The sequence below is a fragment of the Lactuca virosa genome, chromosome 4 (assembly GCF_052849685.1).
Source record: "Lactuca virosa cultivar CGN04683 chromosome 4, Lactuca_virosa_CGN04683_v6, whole genome shotgun sequence".
In the NCBI taxonomy this organism is placed as follows: domain Eukaryota; kingdom Viridiplantae; phylum Streptophyta; class Magnoliopsida; order Asterales; family Asteraceae; genus Lactuca; species Lactuca virosa.
The window spans coordinates 320066540-320087682 of NC_136429.1; the positions used below are offsets into that span (position 1 = coordinate 320066540).

The window sequence follows — 21143 nt, forward strand, 5'->3', positions numbered from 1 at the left end:
CGTTTTATATCATTTATATGCAATCATATAAAATCATTCAAAAACCAACAAATCAATAAACCAAGATAATTGACCATAACAAAATCAGATCACATCATTTGAGATAAATATACTAGCACACATTGTTGGTGTTGAAGGTGTGACAAGAGAGCCGCTTTGTTCGATTCACTCTTGTAGGCTTTAAAGGCCAGTCAGATCCAAATCAACTACTGCTAGAACCCATCCAATGCTTAAATAGAAATACGTTACATGTGGATTAACCAAAAACAAGACAACACAGATTAAACACCGATTAAGGGTTTAGTACCTAAGCTTATATAGCTTTATATAATGTTGATTTTAGAACTGTTTTGAGTGTTTTAACCAGTTTAGGACCAAAACCAGTTTCACTTAAGGACCGATTTCAATCCACAAAAACAGAAAGAAAAAAAAAAAAAAAAAAAAGGCAACAACAAATTAAGTTAAATTCCAATAAAACAAAACCCCACATCAAGAGCAAACAGAGGCGTCTCAATGATGTTTTCAAAGTTGGATAGAAAAGATTCTATAAAAAAAAAAAAAAACTCCAAATTAGAAGTTAAGAAAAAAAAAGCAACAACCTAGACCTCTGGCTGGCTCATTAAATAGTAGCAAAATAAAATAAAAAGAAGTTACTCTCTCATGCAACAAGGTTGTCCTTAAGAGACAGGGAAGCAAGCTGAGCTGCTGGGGTGTTGGTGTTGGTGTTGGTGTTGGTGGTGTTGTTGACATTCCTCAACACATCCATGGCCTCAGACACCTTTGCTTTCAAAGCATCTGGCGACTCCAGCAAATGCAACACTTCGGTTTGGTCCATCTCCAAAAGCATTCCTGTCACTTTAGCTGCATTCTCAGGTTCCAACTGATCCACCAGTGGGTACAAACTCTCACCCAGCATCTGTCCATTCATTTAAAACACATCACATGTTAACACCCTGATTTAATTATTAGAGTAGATTACAGATTTGGTCCCTATGCTTTACACAAAATTGCAACTTCAGTCCGAATAATTAAGAAAATGTAAAATAACATACATACCGTTCTTTGTTGTTCAGGAGGGGCATTAGCAAGGGAAGAAGCCAAAGCTGTAATTGGTATTGGCTGGCCCATTGCTGCAGCTGCATCCCGAGGAAACATGCCACCACTGAGATCGTATGGGACAGGAAGCACTGGGAGATTTGAATCCGGTGCATTGCGACCCGGGTAACGATACATGCGTCCTCTTGGAAACATCTGACCAAAACAAACACCAACATACTTTCGTTTAACTTAAAGCTGACGTTTAACTGTTAATACAGATTTTAATCAAAGGGCCAGATGCAAGAAATAGAAATATACTTTACAGCATTGTACTTTGAAAAGGATAGATTTTTCATAGGAGCAATTATACTATATATGAAAGTACAATGTCAAAAACACTGCTCATATTGTCACATCAATGAACAGTGTTTTATTTACATAAATGATCCCTATAAATTAACCTTTAGTCTATAATGGTCACGGTAAAGTATGTGCTTCCCACATGTCTCTATGTAAAATATGAAGAGTGTTTTTAAACATTTACATAAATAATCCCTACTTTAATAGAAAAATTACAAAGATGGTTCATATGTTCCATATAGATTAAAGAAAGGTCCCTGTCAAATTGTAAACTTACAGAAATGGTCTCTGTATTTACAAAAGTACAGAAATGGTTCCAAGAGTTACAAATATGGCCCTTATGTTTGATCCAAACCATATTTATAACTTTTTTCCGAAACACCTATTTACAACTTCTTTTTCCTCTCTTTTACAACTTTGTTTTTCCAAATTGGTTTTTTAGAAGTGTCCAGGGTCAAATCTCCATCGGTCACTTTTTTGAAGTTTATAATTTTGTATTTTATGTTCTTTTAAAATTAGTTTTTTTATTTGAAAACTTATTTTACATCTTTTTTTACTTTTTTCGTTTTTACAAACTAGCAACCTACTTGTCTTCAAAAACAAATTTGCATGCAATTTTTCCTACTGAAGGGTATTACTCTGTTTTTTAATTAAAAAAAAATGAGTGATTTGCTATAATAAACAAATTGAAAAAATGAAAAAAGAATGCTACAATAATGATAAAGAAATATAAATGGAGATACCTGCTGCTGCATCATGGGAAGAGGCTGGTGATTTTGTTGAACAGAGTCAGCACCAGCACCACGCCTGCCACCAAGGCGTTGACCTTGTTGACCTTGTTGGGCAGCAACGGGCAGAAAGAAGTTTGACATTGGGGCCCCACCTGGCCTCATTCCAGGGACCAACTGTTGTTGGTAACCAAAACCCGCCTAAAAATAACAGAATCTTACTTTACTGTATATCATTTAATCAAAAAAAAAAAAAGTATTTAAGATTTATAATTTTACCTGGTGAGGAAGCATAGCAGGAGGGGCCTGCCCGTAGAAAAGCTGCTGCCCAATAGCGGGACCACCGGGAGGATACATGGGCATACGTGGGCCCATTGAGTTTGCCATTGCAACAGGCCTCATTTGTGAAAATTGTGCCTTTTAAAAAATAAGCATTAGAATAATACTAGTATTATATTACTTCATGAATAGTTCATTCCATTTCATCAGACAAAACAAACAGTAGAGATATTAATTATATTACCTGTAACTTAGCCCTCCTCTCTTCTTTCCGCTGAGCAAGTGCAACATAAAGTGGTTTGTTGACAATCATCTTCCCATTCATCTCCCCAAGCTACAAATTTTTTTAATCAAAAATAGCTTTTTTTTTTAATTATTTAAAAGTAAACTATATAGTGTAGCTAAACATGATACTTACAGCTTGAGAAGCCTCTTCTGGAGTTGAAAAGGCCACGAATCCAGAGCCTCTGCTATTTCCATTAGGATCCAGCATAACCTATTAAGCCAATGAACATCGTTATTAAAATTAGTTTTCCACTAATTTAAATCTGTTTATTACACAAAACAGTGTTTTACTATGTAAAAAATTGTACAAGCTTTCTACGTCTATTTTTTATGATTATGATAAGGAGGGCATTCACGTCTTTTGCACATACAAATGATTGTGTGCTACTCCCTATCTCACCTTGTTCAAGCGCAATGTACATTTATTTATTTGTTCATTATAACATCCTACTTTCATTTTTTCTTATTACAAATTGCACCTTATAAAATAGGATTAATCTAAAAAAAAGACCTTATATTTTGTGTTTTCTCCGGATTAAACCTCAAATTTTTTTTGCCTGAAAAAGACCTTGTATTTTTTTCATTTTTTCCGATATCACACTTTAGTCATTTATTCCAAAAAAAATTGTAAAATGTCAGGGTTTTTTTCGAGAAAAACTAAAAAGATTAAGGGTTTATTTGGAAGCATTTAGAAGGTTGAGGGTTTTTTCGAAAAAAAAAATACAAAGTTGAGGGCTTTTTTGAAATAAATGAAAAAATACAAGGTCTTTTTCAAGCAAAAAATAAATTTGAGGTTTAATCCGTAAAAAACACAAAATATAAGTGTTTTTTTTTAAATTAACTCTATAAATATACCCAATTATAGCAATGTCATGCAAATACAAAACAATTTTCACAACCATAATGAGATTTTTCAATGTAATGTCCTAAAAAGAAAAATTAGAAAATACAAAAGTATAATCGAGCAAAATTTTCAAAGTACAATGTGTTAAATAAAAAATCAAAAGTGGAATCTTGTAATAGAAAGAATATAATAAAGAAACAAATGAAAGGAGAAAACAAACCTTGCATGATGTGATTGTACCATATTCAGAAAACAGCTTCCTAAGCTTATCATCATCAATGGTGTCATCCAAGTTCTTGACATACAAATTAAGACCTTGATACTTATCAGCAGCTTCCTTAACAGTTTGCTCAAATCGACTCTTCAACTCCATCTCTCTTTCTGATTTCTTTTGAGCTTTCCCAACATACCACTCTTTGTCATCAAACTTCTTCCCATTTAACCCCTCAACAGCATTAGCAGCATCATCAGCATTCTCAAAGTTGACAAACCCAAAACACTTTGATTTCCTATCACTATCTCTCATAACCACAGCACTTGTGATCATACCATATTCACCAAAAGTCTTTTTTAAATCCTCATCAGTTGTGGACTCAGGGAGGTTTTTTACATACACATTGTTGAACTTTGTTCTGGTTGAAGAAGAGTCACGTTCTTGCTTTCGAAGAAAATGACCAACATAGACTTGTTTGTCATTCATCAGCATCCCATTTAACTTATCAATTGCACTTTGAGCAGCATCTTCAGTGTCAAATTGCACAAATCCATAGCCTTTTGATTGGCCTATGGAGTCCGTAGCTATCTTGCAGGAAAGAATGTTGCCAAAAGTTGAAAATGTGTCATGCAAAGCTTTGTTGTCAATTGTCTTGTCCAAATTCTGTATAAAAAGGAAAGGATACATCAATTAATGGAAACAAATTGTAAAATTGAGAAATGGGAAAGAGCCCAAAAATGGAATAATAGAGAAACAGAAGAAGGGATGAGTAAAACATTCAGCATTTTGGTATTTTACTGCTATACCCCATGATTCTATCCATAATGTATGGCTTAACACACACAAGAAAGAATAAAATGCTTATAAGTTCATTATATAGTTTCTGTAAAAAGTTGAAATCTATGGCGATTGTTAGAACTTAGAAGTTGGAACAGAAATGATGGAGAAGATGCATGATTGTTTACTTTATCGTTCAAAAGAAAACTTAAAACAAGTTAATAAACCATTAGGACTGGATCCCAAAAAGTCAAAAGTACAAAAAGTCAAACCAACAATATGTAAAATTACTAATGGAAATATAGAAATTTACCTTGATAAAGATATTTGCAGTTCCACTTTTCCGAATGCTTGGATCCCTGTGAGAATACATGATCCGAATTGACTTTCCATTTACTGGAGTAAAGTTCAGCACACCAATAGCCCTTGCAGCTGCAATCGAGTAAACATAAAGTGTAAAATGTAAATTTCTTAATATACAATCAAATGAACTAAATCATACATTGATAGTGCATCAAACATAATCACTTTGTTGTCATTTGCTTTCATATTTGGCTCAAGGTATAGTCCATATGCAAAACTAATGAATCCCTTGATTCCAAGAACAGAAGGAAGTAGATTTTCAACCATTGTAATTGTCACTTTGTGGAAAATCAGCCCTCCAAGTTTGCATTTGTTTACCAAATGTTAAAAATTTTAAATCATACAATGGTTGTTTTACAGGTGACAAATACATGGTTGAAAATCTAATCCACTCTTATACATAAGAGGTCAAATCCTGATGTTATATACTCTCACTTAAGTACATCTTAAGATGTGAAAACGTGAAAAGCTCCAAAAAATTCTACAATTATGCAGTATGCCGGACAGCGGGGGTGTATGATCACACAATTAGAATGGAAGACAATTGAGCCTTAAATTATTCTATAATGGGTTTAAAATTACACGGATTGAAAACCAGAGATACAGACATGGAAATCCCCAATATACCAAAGATGTAATTGATAATAAGAATGCGATATTACACAGTTCCTAACGAGTAAGCAAATTATGGACAAGAATTAGGAGGTGCGAAAGAAACGTTTACGTTGTGTTTGGCGAGTCTACGACAACAAACATCTGGTATTCAATGTTTACAATTAGAGAAAATAATCTGATGAACATCAAATTAACAAATGCAGGTATATACTAACCATCATTAGGATTGCTAAAGTTGACGTAACCATAACCAAGGGATCGCCGAGTGCCCAAATCCCTACAAATCCTAACCGAAACAACTTGTCCAACCTGATTAAACATATCGTACAACTGCGAATCAGTCACGCCAAACTCTAGATCCCCAACGTAAAGCGAAGTCGTCACAAAAGACTGGTTAGCACCCGCCACCGCTCCGCCAGCGATAGCCGTAGCGGCAACAACACCTGCATTGATCGTCGCCCCTGTCGCAACATTTGATCCAGACACTGGAGGAGGCTGTACCTGAATCTGCGCCATTTTTTCTCTGTTTTTTTCTTTTAACGCACTAAATTAATCGAAAACTAAAAGCTCAACAACACCGTAAACGCAAAATTATACGGATTTTTCAAAAAAAAGGATAATTCGTCGGAGATCCGAGGTCGGAGATCAGCGTCGACGGAGATTGAAATTTCTGTGAGGAGGAAATATTTTGTTTTTTCGGGAGGGCAGACGGAACTGCACTGCACCGACCATGGAGAAACTTCAGAGAGATATATATATATATATATATATATATATATATATATATAGGAGAGAGAAAACCCTAGTTTCAGAGGGTGGGAGGGATAATCTCCACCGTTGGATCATCTGTGATGTGATTGTGTTTCTGGACACACGTGGCAGTTACGGTTAGATGGCCCAAAGTAAACGGTGGGGATGACGGGTCACGTGATTGAGGCATGATCTGTTTCACGTGTCTGTACAATAACACCATACGAGGTCTTCGTTAAGTATTTAAAACATACAAAAGAATGTTTATATAGATACATTAAAGACTAAGGTCTTATTTAATAATACTTATGTGTTGTCTGTGTTGCCATGTTGTGTTTTAAAGTTATATTCTCTATATCATAGTAACTTTTTAAGCGAGAATAACCAAAAAAAAAAACAAAAACAAAAAACTTTTTTTTTTTTTTTTTTTTTTTGCTTTTGAAACGGCAAATAATTTAAATATCTCTTGTGTCTGGAATTGAACCTACGACCTCCTGGTTAGTTGTGTTAGCTTAGGAACCTCCTTGTTAGCCAAGTGGGCTAGCCCCAACTTGTAACAAAAGCCATTCATGAGGGCAATGACGTGTTTGGTACGGAGCGTTTGAGAGCTTCTAACTTTTAGCGTTTGACGAAACGCTCCGTTTTGAACATTAAGTCTTGTTTGACCCTACAAGCTTCTAGCGTTTAGTTTAAACAAAACGTTCCAAATCCAAATGCTACTTCATGTAGCGTTTAACAAAACGCTACAAGCTACAAGCTACTCGTTATCAGCTAATTTTACCGAACACGCCCCAAATAAAATAGTCTTTTAGAATTACAAGCTAAAATAATTGAGAGATAATCCAAACATCCTCATTAATGTATCTAAACTTCGTCTTATACTTTGCCCATAAAATGTATTAGACTACTTTTAATGGTAGCATTTCAACCGATCTTTAAAATACACCAATTTTGTATATCGGTTACATTCAAATACCATTTTTATCCTTGCATTCCAAATGAATCATAACCTTGCCAAAATAACTATGCCCATTTTCAAGACTGTCTTTTATTGTTTTATCGATCATGCTATTCTTTCGCTTCCAATAGTGAGGTGATCTCCAAGGGCCTTTTCTCTATATGTGATCATGATGTCCATGGTTCGACTTTATCTTTATCTTTATAATCTTTTGAACAAATTACTAAAATCGTCCCTGTGGTTTGTCAAAAATTACGAGTTTGGTCCCTAACTTTTATTTTGCACTCGGACCGTCCCTAACATATTATTTTGTTTCGTTTTTAGTCCCTTGTAGAGATAAAAAGACTATATTACCCTTTGTATTTTCTTTTTAGTTTTTATTATTATCTACTAATTATAAATATATATATATACATGGGTCCCACCTTCAAACCCAAACCCACCCATCTAACCCTATCATCTCTCACATTATCTCTCATTCTCATCTTAGTTGAAGAAACCGGGGCTCAACTCACCACCGCCGGAGCCACCGATGGAGCCATCGGAAACACCACCAGAACCCACTAAAAACCCATGGATCGTCATCTACTCGTCCTATGTCGCTTCTCTCTTCCTGCCACTTCTCTCTGCTCCATCTCTCTCGCCGGAAATCACCACCAGCACCATCGTCGGTTATGTAAAGGGTTTCCCGTAGATTTTTCTGTACTTTCGTATGACTCCCTTCGATTTCCTTCTACTCCATCGATTTCTATCTACGTTGATGCTTCTCTCTACCCTTCATCAGCTTCATCTTCTCCAGAGGTGGATCTGCCCGAAGGAGACTGACCTGAAATCGATTTTATCTAATGGAGCTTCCTTCAACAGTGATAAATTTTCTCTCTGATTCATTTCTTTTTAAAACAAAATTTCAAATAACGTGCCTGGATTTCGATGTGGAAGTGAGGTGCACAATGTCGGTGGCGTTGGTTTGGAGAGAAAATGTTGGTGAACAATAATGATTTTCAGTTTTTTGTTCATTTCATTGGGGAAAGATGATAAGATAGGAAAGAAACTACATAAATCAAAAACACTTGCATCCTGGTCTGAATCCCAACGCGAACGTTAGGTGGAGTTTGGTTTCAGATTTGTTTTCAAGAGGACTAGCCCCAAAATTGCAGGTCTCGGTGATTTTGTTGTTCATTTGGTATTAGATTTGTATTTTTATAATCGATCTGGGTTTTTATTTTTGTATAATATTGAATCTGATAAGTTGAAGAAGGGCAAGGTCGTGGTCTTGCCGGAGAAGACGAATGGGCTGGTGGGTGTTTGTCGGAGGGGAAGAGTCGGGTTGTAGTTGAGCTGAAATATATGGATGGTGGTGATGTTGGAATCGGCCGGTGGTGGTTGTCGGTGGCCGGTGGTGGTTTTCGATAGCCGGTGGTGGTTGTTGGTGGCCAGTGGTGGTTGTGTAACAAGTGAGAGTATGAGTGGGTCCCATATGTCTATAAATCATGTAATTAATTTTCTTTAATTAATAAATAATAAACAAATGATAAAAAAGCTGAAAAAGAAAATACAAAGGGCAATAAAGTCTTTTCATGTTGGGGAGGGACGAAACATGCAACAAAATCAAACCATGAGGACGGTCCGAGTGCAAAAAAAAGGTTAGGGACAAAACATGAAATTTTTACCAAACCACAGGGACGATTTCAATAATTCTTTTTAATCTTTTTTTATAATCTATATATCTCTTATAAAGGTGATCATTCAAATGAACCATATTAATTTGAAACCTCAAACTCTTCAACTTATTCTAATTAATTAAAATATTTTACTTATATAAGAATATTATTTCTCATGTTTGGTTACCCATACTTGCTTGTTTTCTCTTTCAAAGTTTGTTATGTAGAATACATAAAAATAGAGAAGAATGTTATAGTTGTCATATGTCTAAAAGAAAGAACTCAATGATGAAATATGTTTGGTTATACAATCTTCTTTGTGTATATTAAAGATTCAAACAATCGAGTCATTTGATTGATTTAAAGCAAATAATATCAAATATTCAAGAAAGCTTCGATAATAACCAGCCAAACCAAGAAAGCTCCGAATCTCTGATGGAGACCTCGGAACCTCCCACTGCATCATGGCCTCGACCTTGGCCGGATCGACCAGAATACCCTTCTGGTTGACAAGGTGCCCCAAAAACTGCACCTCACGCAACCAGAACTCGCACTTAGAGACCTTTGAAAAAAGTCTCTCCCTCGTCAAGGTCTCCATAACCTCCCTCAAGTGCTCCTCATGCTGCTCCTGAGTCTTGGAATAAACCAAGATATCATCAATGAATACTATCACAGACCGATCCAACATCAGTCTGCACACGCGGTTCATGAGATCCATGAACGCGACTAGAGCATTGATGAGCCCAAAAGGCATCACCACGAACTCGTAATGACCATATTGAGTGCAAGTGTTTTGGACTAGGAAAAATTGTTGATTTTTAGGGTAAGGCCCATGTAAGGGTTTGGGCCCAATTTGGAAAATTGGGCCATAAAAGGGCCTTGGATGATTAATTGGTTTTGGGCCTTTTAGATTGTGAGTTTGAGCCTTAGTCTTGGACCAAAATAGGTGAGGGGTAAAATAGTCTTTTTACCCCAAGTATAGATTGTTGGATATGGTTTGGGAGCCAAATGATAATTGGGTATTATTTTATATTGTTAGCTCGGGGATTTGTCGGACCAGCAGCCATGGATTTTCTGTGAGATTCAACAGTCGAGGTGAGTTTTCTCACTGGGTTTGACAGGTCTAAGGCACCAATGACGGACCTTATTGTTATGTTAGGATGCTAGGAGTCTGCGTGATCCTTGCATGTGTTATGTGCTGCTATGTATACCGGGCGGTGTTAGTCCCTAATCTGGTTGTGTATCAATCAGATCCGTTTGATGGTGCGGAATTCCAATCAAACGGTTGATGTCAGATCAAATAGAAGAGAGGGAGAAGAAGAATAATATGAATCTCAATGTATTAATGAATATAATGATGATCCTTTACATGAGATTCACACACACTCACACACACTCTCTTTTCTCTCTCTCTAGAACACCTTCAAATGCACACACTTAAGCTCCTCTAGTGTTTATCCCTCACATGCACTCCTCACCCTATATATATATGGACCTAAGGCCAAGCCCAAAATACAAATAATCCAATGCTCGGTCCAAGCTACAATTAATCATATACTATTTTTGGCCCAAATAATAAAAACAATAAATGCTTAGAAAAGCAAAGTATAAACCATATTTTTGACCCAACAATCTCCCCCTTGGTTTATAGCTTTCTTTTCTTTTCTTAAATAACCCAACAAGCTCCCCCTAAAAAGTAGCTGACTTTTCTTGTTAATCTTCATTGGGAGCTTTGGCTTCAACTTTAATCTTCAAATTCTTCACAACTTCAAGATGAACTTGATGAATCTTCAATGAATGACTTCATCTTGAGCAGTTGGGCTTTTCTTCAGAATTTGACATTGAACGCACATTGGGTGAGGAGGCTTTTTGTACTGATTCTTGAAAGATAATGCTTTTAGTTTGAGAATCTTCAGAGAGAACATCAGAGAGAACAAATCTTCTGGATCACTTCAGCAGGTTCAAGATAGCAGCAGAGTGATTGATGAGGCTTCAATGCAATCCGTCACATATTCTTCAATTTCAGCTTCACATTGCTTCTGGGGTTGAAAGATTGAATGTCGAAAGAATAATCTTCATTTCTTCCTCCTTCGAATGAGAATTCTTCGATGATCACGGATGAAGCCTTGGCTCAGAAATCTTCGACACAAACTTCCATGAGTTTCATCTTCACCTGAATTCACTTTTCAAGACAAAACAAAACTAAAAGAAAATTCAGCACACAATATTTTTTGGATTTTTCATATTTTCTGAAAAAGAAATAAAACAGAAATAACACTATTTTTGGATTTTTTTTTTAATTTTCTGATTTTTGTTTGGATTTTAAAATTTTTAATTCTCCCCTAATATTTAAATTAGAAGAAAACTATGAACAAATTTAACAAAAATAAAATGATATCTAACTTTAAGAGTGATTTGGGATCAAAGTTTTTAGACAACCTTTATCCGTTTATCAGTACCTCTCCCTTCATGAATAGATCTGGTCAATCGTCGGTATTGTGTTCCACTTAAACACGAGAGATTGTGACAAAATTAGGACATACTATAAGTGACAAGACAATGTGATCCTAAGTTCCTAGATAATATTCCTTAAGGACCATTCAGCTGACGACGACCAAAGATATTATTGTCCACCTAAATTGAGCAGCGAGATCTACAGACAACCTAGTGATTGTTCAATTTTAAATGTACTAGAACATGTTTCCCGCTTCCTGACATACCCCAATAATCAGGAACTTCCAAAGTACTCCTTACTTTAGGTGAGCAGACAATTATTATGAGAGAAGTCAGATTTAGAATGCATATGCTATACACCCAGGTCAGATCTCTTCCAATCACGCAGAGGGTGAAACATATGACTAACCAGATTTAGAGGGATTGAGAAGTAGAATGGTGCATATGATGTGTACCAGGTCGGATGTCTTTCAATCACGCAAAGGAGACAACATATGGCTAACAGACAGGAAGAATTGCATAGATAGAAGATGCATAGAAATAGAGTTGCATATGTTGCAGTCCAGGTCGGATGTATTTCAATCACGCAGAGGAGGCAACATATGACTAACAGAAGGAAAGCAAGAAAATAATTTTCTACAGACCTACTTTATCGGAATTCCCCAGTCGCCCCATTAATATCGGAATTAAGGACAATGTCCGTACATCGAGGAAGAGTTAAACCACAGTTCTAGATACGGATTAATTTAATGTGACCGGTGGATTATCATGTATATCTCCCTGCTCAACCTATCTGAGCGTCGTATTGTCAGGCTAAATGGATCTATCTAGGTCAAGATTTTTCAAGTCTCTAGATTCCTTAAGTTCATTAATGCCTAGTCAAGTCCATTTTAATCTTTCGTGCCTACCAGCGCATCGAACACAGAGCCTAGACAATTCAGATTCAGATTGCCTGTTATCACATGATTATATCACTTCCCAAAACATCTCCCTCAAGCACATTCCATAACCAACATATATATATATATATATATATATATATATATATATATATATATATATATTGATTTTCTGATTTTCTAATGTTTTTGGATTTTTTTTTTTAAATTTTTAAATTTTTGTTTTGTTTTTATTTCTCCCCCTAAATTTGTGCATAGGAGAGAAACGAAAGTAAATGCACAAATTTAAACTATCCTAAAACAAAAACTAGTCTTAAAAGCGAATCAGCTTAAGAAAAACTCAGGAGTATAGAGAGGAAAACTCAAACCGTAAGTCACCGATTGAATTTGCATCCAGAAGGTCTAAGAACAGCACGCGTAATCTTAGAATAGATCCGAAAATTCTTCATGTCATTAAGCACTAACCCCGTTTGTGATCTCTTCCTTTCTTCCTTTCCCGAAAAGGACACATACTCCCAAACAATGTTCTGAATGTTGTACAGTTGAGAGATGTCTCCTATCATGTGCCAGGAACAGCCACTACCAACAAACTGAAGTCTGATGATATACCTCCATAGCTGCTCCGACACAGAGCGGGATCAGTTGGTCTTTGGAACCCAGTCGATTTTGAAACTGGGTCGACCTTTGTCATCTACGCAAGATACATTCTCCCATGACATGTCTTGTTTATCGCAAACAGAAGATGTAGAAATATTAGAATCGTTAGAAGATTTAGGAGAGTGAGCCTTTGGAACCCACTTGTAGTTGGGTTTAACCCATTTCTTTTTCGATCTGATGGGTGGCTCGGTACTTGATTTTGAACTTGAAGTCGGCCGTTGAGATGACTTTGATTTTGGCTTCACGGGAGCATCTCTTGGATTTGGCTTCTTGGCCGTCATTCCCTTCTTGCCCTTGGGATTCGGATTCTTGGCCTTGTAGGTTTGATTCTTGGCCTTCTGCGCGTTCCAGTCACCATGGTCTGAACGTGACCTTGAGGGGTTTTTTTTGAAGTATCTCCCTCTTGGCGCGTTCTGCCACCCTTGTGCATAGTAGGGAACGTATGCGCGATTAGGACAATATCTGGCGATGTGTCCAGGTGTTTCACAGTGAAAACATGTCTTTTTCTTCACTGTGAAGTTGTTTCTTCCTGCCCCTGGTGGCGTATCCTTTCCTTGTCTCTTATTTTTCCCACAAGCACACTTGCAACAGGCACTCTGATTTGCTTGTTTTGGTGGCCTGTATTTACCAACAGCAGGTTGATCAGAAGCAACTGAGTTCGAAGCAACAGATTCAGAGCTCAAGGAGATGTTGGTTTGTTCAGTGGTGTTCTCCTTGTTCTCATCCTTTGCTACTTTACCTGCACATGAAGTAGATGTGCTAGAAACAGGAACATCAGTATTTTCAAACAAATAATCAAATATGTCAAAAAAATTTAACTCAACATGATCCGATGCAAAAGCATCATAAGATGTATCATCAACTTTAATATCAGAAACAGAAGGTTGTTCATTGGAAACAGAAACATCAGGTTCAGGCTCAGTTTTGTTATCAGAAACAGATCCTTCAACTTTGTGCTTTGACTGATCTAAGGATTGATCTGCAGGGGAAGTAGAAACGTTAGTATTTTCAACATTAATAAATCCTCCTTAAACAAAACCAGATGGCTTGCCATAAACCATAAATGGTTCGTTGGCAATCTCATCCTTGGATAGGGGTTGATACTGATATGTATGATTATAAGGAGGAGGTACACTATCATATCCTAAGCCATTTTGTTGGTTTCGTTTGAACTGCATGCAGTGATCAATCATGTTGGCAACTACCTCGCTTGATCCATCAAATTTTCTAAAATCAAAATTTGCAGTTTCAAATTGTCCTTTTAATGTATCAAGCTCGGTAATTAGCTCATCATTTTGTCTTTTAACATAATCATAAAGCTCACATTTTTCACTGTATTCAGTCTGAATTCTTTTAAAGTCCTTAATTTTTGTTTCTAACTGGGCCTTTAGGGGTTTCTGTCCTTTTCTAAGTTGATATCCTTCATATCCCAGGTCTTCAACTTCTCTTTTTAATAAATCAATTTGTTCCCGAAGAAATTTAATCGTAGTTTCAGAAGATGGAGTACATGAAACTTTATTGACTGGAACGTTTGAAGAACTCATTGTTTTAAAAAATATGCCCTTTGACTAAAAACTCAAAAGTCAACCTCAAAAGTCAAATTTAAAAAATCAAACTCAAAAGTCAAACTTGAAAAGTCAAACTTAAAAGTCAAACCGAAAAGCTAAATTTGAAAATTTAAAAGTCAAACGAGAAAGTCGAAGTTTATAGTCAAAGGTCAAACTTTAAAAGTCAAAGTCAAAATTTTAAGTAAAAAATCAAAAATAAAATTCAAAATGTAAAAACTAAAATTTTTGGTTGAAAAAGGAATTTAAAATTAAAAGAAAATCAATTTTGGGCTGAATTTGACAAAAATGCGAAAGTAGGTGCAAATGGTAATGTATTTGAATTAAAATCGGAAGTGATGAACCAAGGAGGAGCTTAGAGGAGTTGGTAAGACGCGTGTTTGATCAACCAGAGGTCCCGGGTTCGATCCTCGGCAACCCCCAAATCCGTTTCCCTTTTTATTGAAGCGCTGATGCGATGCTGCTGCTTGCGAGGACGGGGCGCGTGTGCGAAGCTGCTGTGCGAGGCGAAGACCTGGTGCGAGGATGCTGCTCACCGAGCCGTCCTTCAAGCCGTTCACCGAGCCGCTACCGAATTCCGAGCCGAGGCCGCAAACTCCGGCGACCGTAAACTCCGGAAAACCCTAGCCGCCGCCGCCGCCGACCGTAAACCCTTCAAAGACCGTAAACTCTTCGCAGATTACGTGAAAAACAACGTTTTTCACCTCTTTTTGCTCCAAAACTCGATCAAAAACTCGTTTTTATCAAAAACGCGAAGAACAAACCCCCCCTAATTTTCAGAGATCTATCCAAAAACGCAAGAATCTTTCAAAAATAAGATCAAATATGCTCCAGATCTGACAAAAATGACTGATACAAACCAAGCTCTGATACCACTTGTAAGTCCCTAATCTGGTTGTGTATCAATCAGATCCGTTTGATGGTGCGGAATCCCAATCAAACGGATGATGTCAGATCAAATAGAAGAGAGGGAGAAGAAGAATAATATGAATCTCAATGTATTAATGAATAGAATGATGATCCTTTACATGAGATTCACACACACACACTCTCTTTTCTCTCTCTCTAGAACACCTTCAAATGCACACACTTAAGCTCCTCTAGTGTTTATCCCTCACATGCACTCCTCACCCTATATATATATGGACCTAAGGCCAAGCCCAAAATACAAATAATCCAATGCTCGGTCCAAACTACAATTAATCCTATACTATTTTTGGCCCAAATAATAAAAACAATAAATGTTTAGAAAAGCAAAATATAAACCATATTTTTGACCCAACAGGCGGGGCTCGATGTCGGGCGAGGCTCGATGACTAAAACGTATGCTACTGTTTTATGATCATTGTATGTGTTAGCATGATTATGTGATATATATTATATGTGTATAGTGGGTGGGGCTCGATGTCAGGCGGGGCCTAAGAATAATAGATCTGTATACCGAGCGGGGCTTAATGTCGGGCGGGGCCCGATGGAGGGTGAGTCCCGATGTAGGGCGGGGGCCCAATATGTGATTTTATTATGTATGGTATGAGGTAGTTTGGAGAACTCAGTAAGCTTTATGCTTACGGTTTTCAATTTATGTTTTAGGTACGTCTGGTTCCAAGGGAAGAGCTCGGGATGACTGCATCGCACACACCACATGGATTCCGCTTTTGAGATATTACTCTGATTGATATGATGTTTGATACACTTATTTTCATTTGGATTGTATGGATAATGTTTTTGGAATACTGTTTTATTTAAATTAAAAATGAAATTTTTTGGTCATATTTTTGGGACGTTTCAAACATACAATGCATTTAGTATGTTTTTTTGATCAGAATATGGTAGTCTATGTCATTATAAAGAATATTTTCTATGTCTCCTCTCCAAAAGAAAGATATATTGATTTTTGGTCATTGTCATTAAGAAATCTGTGTTTCTATAGATTTTTTTATTACTATATAATCAATCATTTTCAACAAACGAAACTTGCTAGATTCAATTGTATTTTTTATTTATATTATACTTTAAGAGGTACAACTTTATATATTAAACAACTTTGTGCAAATAATTATTTTTGATTTTGAATATATATGTACTCTCAATATCCAAATTATTGACTCCGTTATTAATTTAAACAAATACCCACGACTATTTTAGTTGTATAATTGTATTCATGCGCAACACGCATGATTACTCCTAGTAAATCTTATAAATGAGACTATTTAAATGAATGTGCTTCAAGATAGATCTTATACTTTCATCATATTAATTTGAAACCTACATGACTATTCATTTTTACCAGAAACCATATACCTATATGGGATACCATCACCGTCTTTTTTTATTGCTAAACTCTGAGGCTTAGAGGAGGCGGTACTGGAATTTTAAGATAGGTTAACTTTTCTTTTTATTTCTTATTTATTCCCGTTTGCTATGCGCTTATTTTTATGCTCTATTTCGTACTTTTGAGAGTTTATAATAACATTCACTCTGATATTTTGTCTCTACATTAAAAAATTTGACATCATTCAAAGTATTCTTCATAAGATTTTTTATATTTTCTCATGTTACATACTAAAGATGGGTTTATAGTTGTGTTACGGGTTGACAAAACATACTCCCTAGGTGTTTGATGAAATGTATGATGCAAGCTTTTTACTCTAACTTATCAACTTGGTATCAATCTCACTTTACTTTTCTGTTCATCGATATAACTATTTGTGTTTTTGTTGTGTGTAAGTTTTTCAAAACTTTAACTGATATTGCTTGGTCCTAATCCACAACATCCATGTTATTTTCCTGATTAAACCATGTAAAATTGATGGTGTTATTCGTTTGATTTAAACATTTTATCTCTTTTTTCTATTACATATTGATATGTCCCTATTCATAATTATAATTTATAATTATACACACTGTTGACTGCTTCTATCAAAAAATTTGACAACAATTCCAACAGAACTACATTATAAATCATAGCCATTCTGGTTTTTAGCTCGAGTAATCTTATATCTTCATCTCATTGATTACAATTTTATGATAACAAATCAAAATGCATTTACATTTTTTTGTACCAAATTGTAGAGTGGGACCCGATGACTACAAATGTGAAGTAGTTAAAAATGGCATTGATGTCCCTAAGCATGTCCTACTACATCGATTCATGGAAACAAGTTAAATAGATGATATTACCCCGCTAAATAACCCTTAATCTTTTTTTGGTAAGTGTTATATGATGGATCCTTACAAACATTTTAACATTTCGTGTAGAATATTGTCCCATAACTTGATGCTAAAAAGAAGATATTGATCTCCATAATGGTTTGATGATGCTATTGGTGGGTTGTACACTCACCTAGGGATGAGAATTTGGCCTGAAAACCCGAACCGAACAGAACCGAATTAGGCCCGAATAAGCAATTCGATTCGGTTTTCGGGTATATATATGAGGCTTATTCGGTTTTCAGGTTATTCGATCCGGGTTACCCGAATAAGGGCTTATTCGGGCTAAAAGGACCGAACCGAATTTCAAAAGTCACAATTATTATTTTTTGTTTCAGCATATTTGCAAATATTTAGCCAACTTCGAAGTGTCATAACGTCTTCGTTATTTGTTCGATTAGCCCGATTTTTTTTTCTAGCTTGTAGTTCACAATTTTAACTACAGTTTACACTATTTAAATGCGTTATTTGGTTGTATATTCAGTGAGATACATACCCCTAAACATGGGGTATTAAAGCTGAGTTTTTCTGTTTCAACATGTTTGCAAATTTTTAGCCAACTTTGAAGTGTCATAATGTCTTCATTATTTGTCCGATTAGCCTGATTTTTTTTCGTGCTTGTAGTTCACAATTTAAACTACAGTTTACACTATTTAAATGCGTTATTTGGTTGTATATTCATTGAGATACTGGCCTCTAAACATGGGGTATTAAAGCTGATTTTTTCTGTTTCAGCATGTTCGCAAAATTTTAGCCAACTTTGAAGTGTCATAACGTCTTCATTTTTGTCCGATTAGCCCGATTTTTTTCCAGCTTGTAGTTCACGATTTAAACTACAGTTTACACTATTTAATGCATTATTTGGTTGTATATTCAATGAGATACAAGCTCCTAAATAAGGGGTATTAAAGTTATTTTTTTTACAAAAAAAAATATTAACATTTATTTTATTATAATAGATCCTACATATGTTCGAGATGTTTTGACCCCCGCAAAAGAAGATTTCAACATTTGTAGAGCTATGGTTGGATTTCTCGAGAAATTCAAGGTGAAAACCGACATAGTATCGACGTCAACAAAACCGATGACACATCGTTTTTTTTTAGAAATATGTGATGTGTACAAACACAAATTCTAACTCTTATTGCACCTTTGAAACAATTATATATACTTTGTATTATTTTTAATTAACAAATTTGTTTTTTTAAAAGATTTGTTATGAAATCATAAGCTACAAAAGTCATACAATAAACAATATTTATAATCACATTGTAAATGTTATTTGGGTTATTTGGGTTATACAATCATAATACGGTTTATGCGGTTCTTTTCGGTTATAGTAGGTCATTAATCATCTTGTACATGTTATTTGGGTTTATTCAGGCCGGAACCGAACCGAACCGAACCGAACAATACCCGAACCGAACCGAACCGAACCGAACCCGTATTGCTTATTTGGTTCGGTTTTCGGTTCATACATTTACCCTTATTCGGTTCTCGGATTATTCGTGTCGGTTCAGTTCGGTTCCGGCCCGAATAACATCTCTACACTCACCCAAAGCAATTTCATGGGCCAATTTCTTTCTTACCGTTCCCCCTCTATCACCATCTTTATACCTCAATCGATCAATGTTTGGTGGTTTAACCGTCGCTCCCGTCTTCAACGAATCCCTGATCGGAGCAGCTGGATAAAATGACTTCTTCTTTGTCTCTTCTCCAACCTACAAAGAGGAAATCTCTTCAATGATTTTATTGTTTAGACATTTTTTCTAGTGGAACGCCATATCCGGCTTGGAAGTATGCTTATCAGTTGCAATTACACCATTTTCCCAGTGTAGGGTTTTTTTTCTTGTTCTTGCTTACATGTTTTCTCATTCTGGAGTACAATTACACTTGCGGGTCTTCATGATCTTGTGATTTTAGTTTTGATTATAAGCCTGAATCTTTAGCTTACATATGCATACTTTACGACTTAAAAAGCACATTACAGTTATGGAATCAAAGCTCAAAATCTAAGCTCCAACTTCGATATTTATATCAATCCACTTAGCTTAAAATTTTGAAATTTTTATCTTTATAGAAGTTAAAGCAAAAACACCATGTGAACTACTAAACCATTCTTTCTATTGTTTCAATAAAATTCATATTTCTATACTCAAGTGAAAATGTGAAAATTGTTATTGCATAATTATTGATAGTTATATTCCCAAATTGATGCTCAAATATCCAGTTCAATAAATATTGTTTTCTATTTATAGCCAATTTTACCGAATTCAATTCCATAATGACATTCAAATTATATTGTTTTTTTCACTTAAATAATGATTTTTTTATTGGTCAAATATGAATTAGATTGTTTATGTCTTATTCTGTACCGGAAGATATGCATATTTAAACCTGTTATGATGCAAGTGTCTTTGTTCCGGCTAAGAACAAAACCTCAACAAAGGACATCGACATTATCAAGATAAGAAATCCATATAATCCCTACACATTTAACCTTTTATTTATCTTTCTATTTTGCACTTACGTTTTTGGTAGTACCTACTTATCTATATGTAATAATTTATCTTCCTAATAATAATAATAACATACTTATTTTCATTAACAATAATAGTTGTTTGTTACTTGCATTTTTTATAGAGGATAATTTTTGTTACTTATTATGAAGATGGAAGATCTTTGTTCAATTACTTTAACAAGGACCATTTATGTAAATAGATTTTAATTAGACCGTTTGTATTATACATAAAGTGATTGAAAAAGGTTGTTACCTACACTTTCTTGGAAATTAATATCGGTGATAATTTTGTTGGAAAGATAACAATGATCAAACACTTATCAGTATTAAAGTTCTTTTACCAATTTATAAAGTACTTCTTCTATTTGTTTGAGTAACGATATAGAAAATATCGAATTTGTCTTCTTGGTGAGAAATTTATGATGGTTTTAGCATCTACCCTGAACTTGGATGGAACACCACAATGGATTTTTAACCCGATAATCTCAACACTTGATTTATTTATTTATTTATTCTATTAATTTGGGTTTTGACTTTTGATGATAAAAGTATAACTTGATATTGATTATTAATTCGTTATCTTGCATTGCACATACTTTTTTTCCATGGTGGGTGGAAGTGGCTTGGTGACAATTTTGAATTTGTGATGAATGGAAAATTCTATCGTATCAATGAAGAAGAATTGAGAGTTAATGTCAAAGCGTATGTTAAACCGTATTACTATTTTTACTTTTTATCCAATTTATAAAAATTGGTCTAAGTATCAACTGCTCTTTCTTTTTCAGGGACATTTATGTCTTATCTGGTGGTTTATTGATGTTACTAGATGTGAGATCTTATTTAAAAAAAAAAATTAAACATTAAAGTGTAAACAGTAAATATTTTTTAATGTAAAACTTTAAAATAAGAAAGGAAGAAACCCCTCTAGTTTATTATCAAAAAGGGTATTATAGAATTGTATTAAA

The 21143-nt window shown here is 35.2% G+C and overlaps 1 protein-coding gene across 1 annotated transcript; it reads right to left on the reverse strand.

The window, feature by feature from the left end:
* Nucleotides 1–456: 456 nt before the first annotated feature.
* LOC145108512 (polyadenylate-binding protein 2-like) lies at nucleotides 457–6249 on the reverse strand. The gene is made up of 9 exons (XM_079045555.1): nucleotides 5719–6249; nucleotides 4839–4957; nucleotides 3755–4411; nucleotides 2824–2901; nucleotides 2650–2739; nucleotides 2406–2543; nucleotides 2142–2327; nucleotides 1057–1251; nucleotides 457–916 (listed from the first exon to the last, which is right to left on the reverse strand). Exons 1-9 carry the CDS (start codon nucleotides 6017–6019, stop codon nucleotides 659–661), a joined length of 2022 nt encoding a protein of 673 aa, XP_078901681.1. The 5' UTR covers nucleotides 6020–6249; the 3' UTR covers nucleotides 457–658.
* Between the last annotated feature and the right edge of the window lie 14894 nt (nucleotides 6250–21143).

Excerpts from the sequence above, each read along its gene's own strand:
- LOC145108512 (XM_079045555.1), bottom strand. The coding sequence starts at position 6,019 with ATGGCGCAGATTCAGGTACAGCCTCCTCCAGTGTCTGGATCAAATGTT. Across the intron at positions 4,412-4,838 it reads CTGCAAATATCTTTATCAAG|AATTTGGACAAGACAATTGA; the intron begins GTAAATTTCTAT and ends CTTTTTATACAG. Across the intron at positions 1,252-2,141 it reads TTCCCATGATGCAGCAGCAG|ATGTTTCCAAGAGGACGCAT; the intron begins GTATCTCCATTT and ends TGTTTTGGTCAG.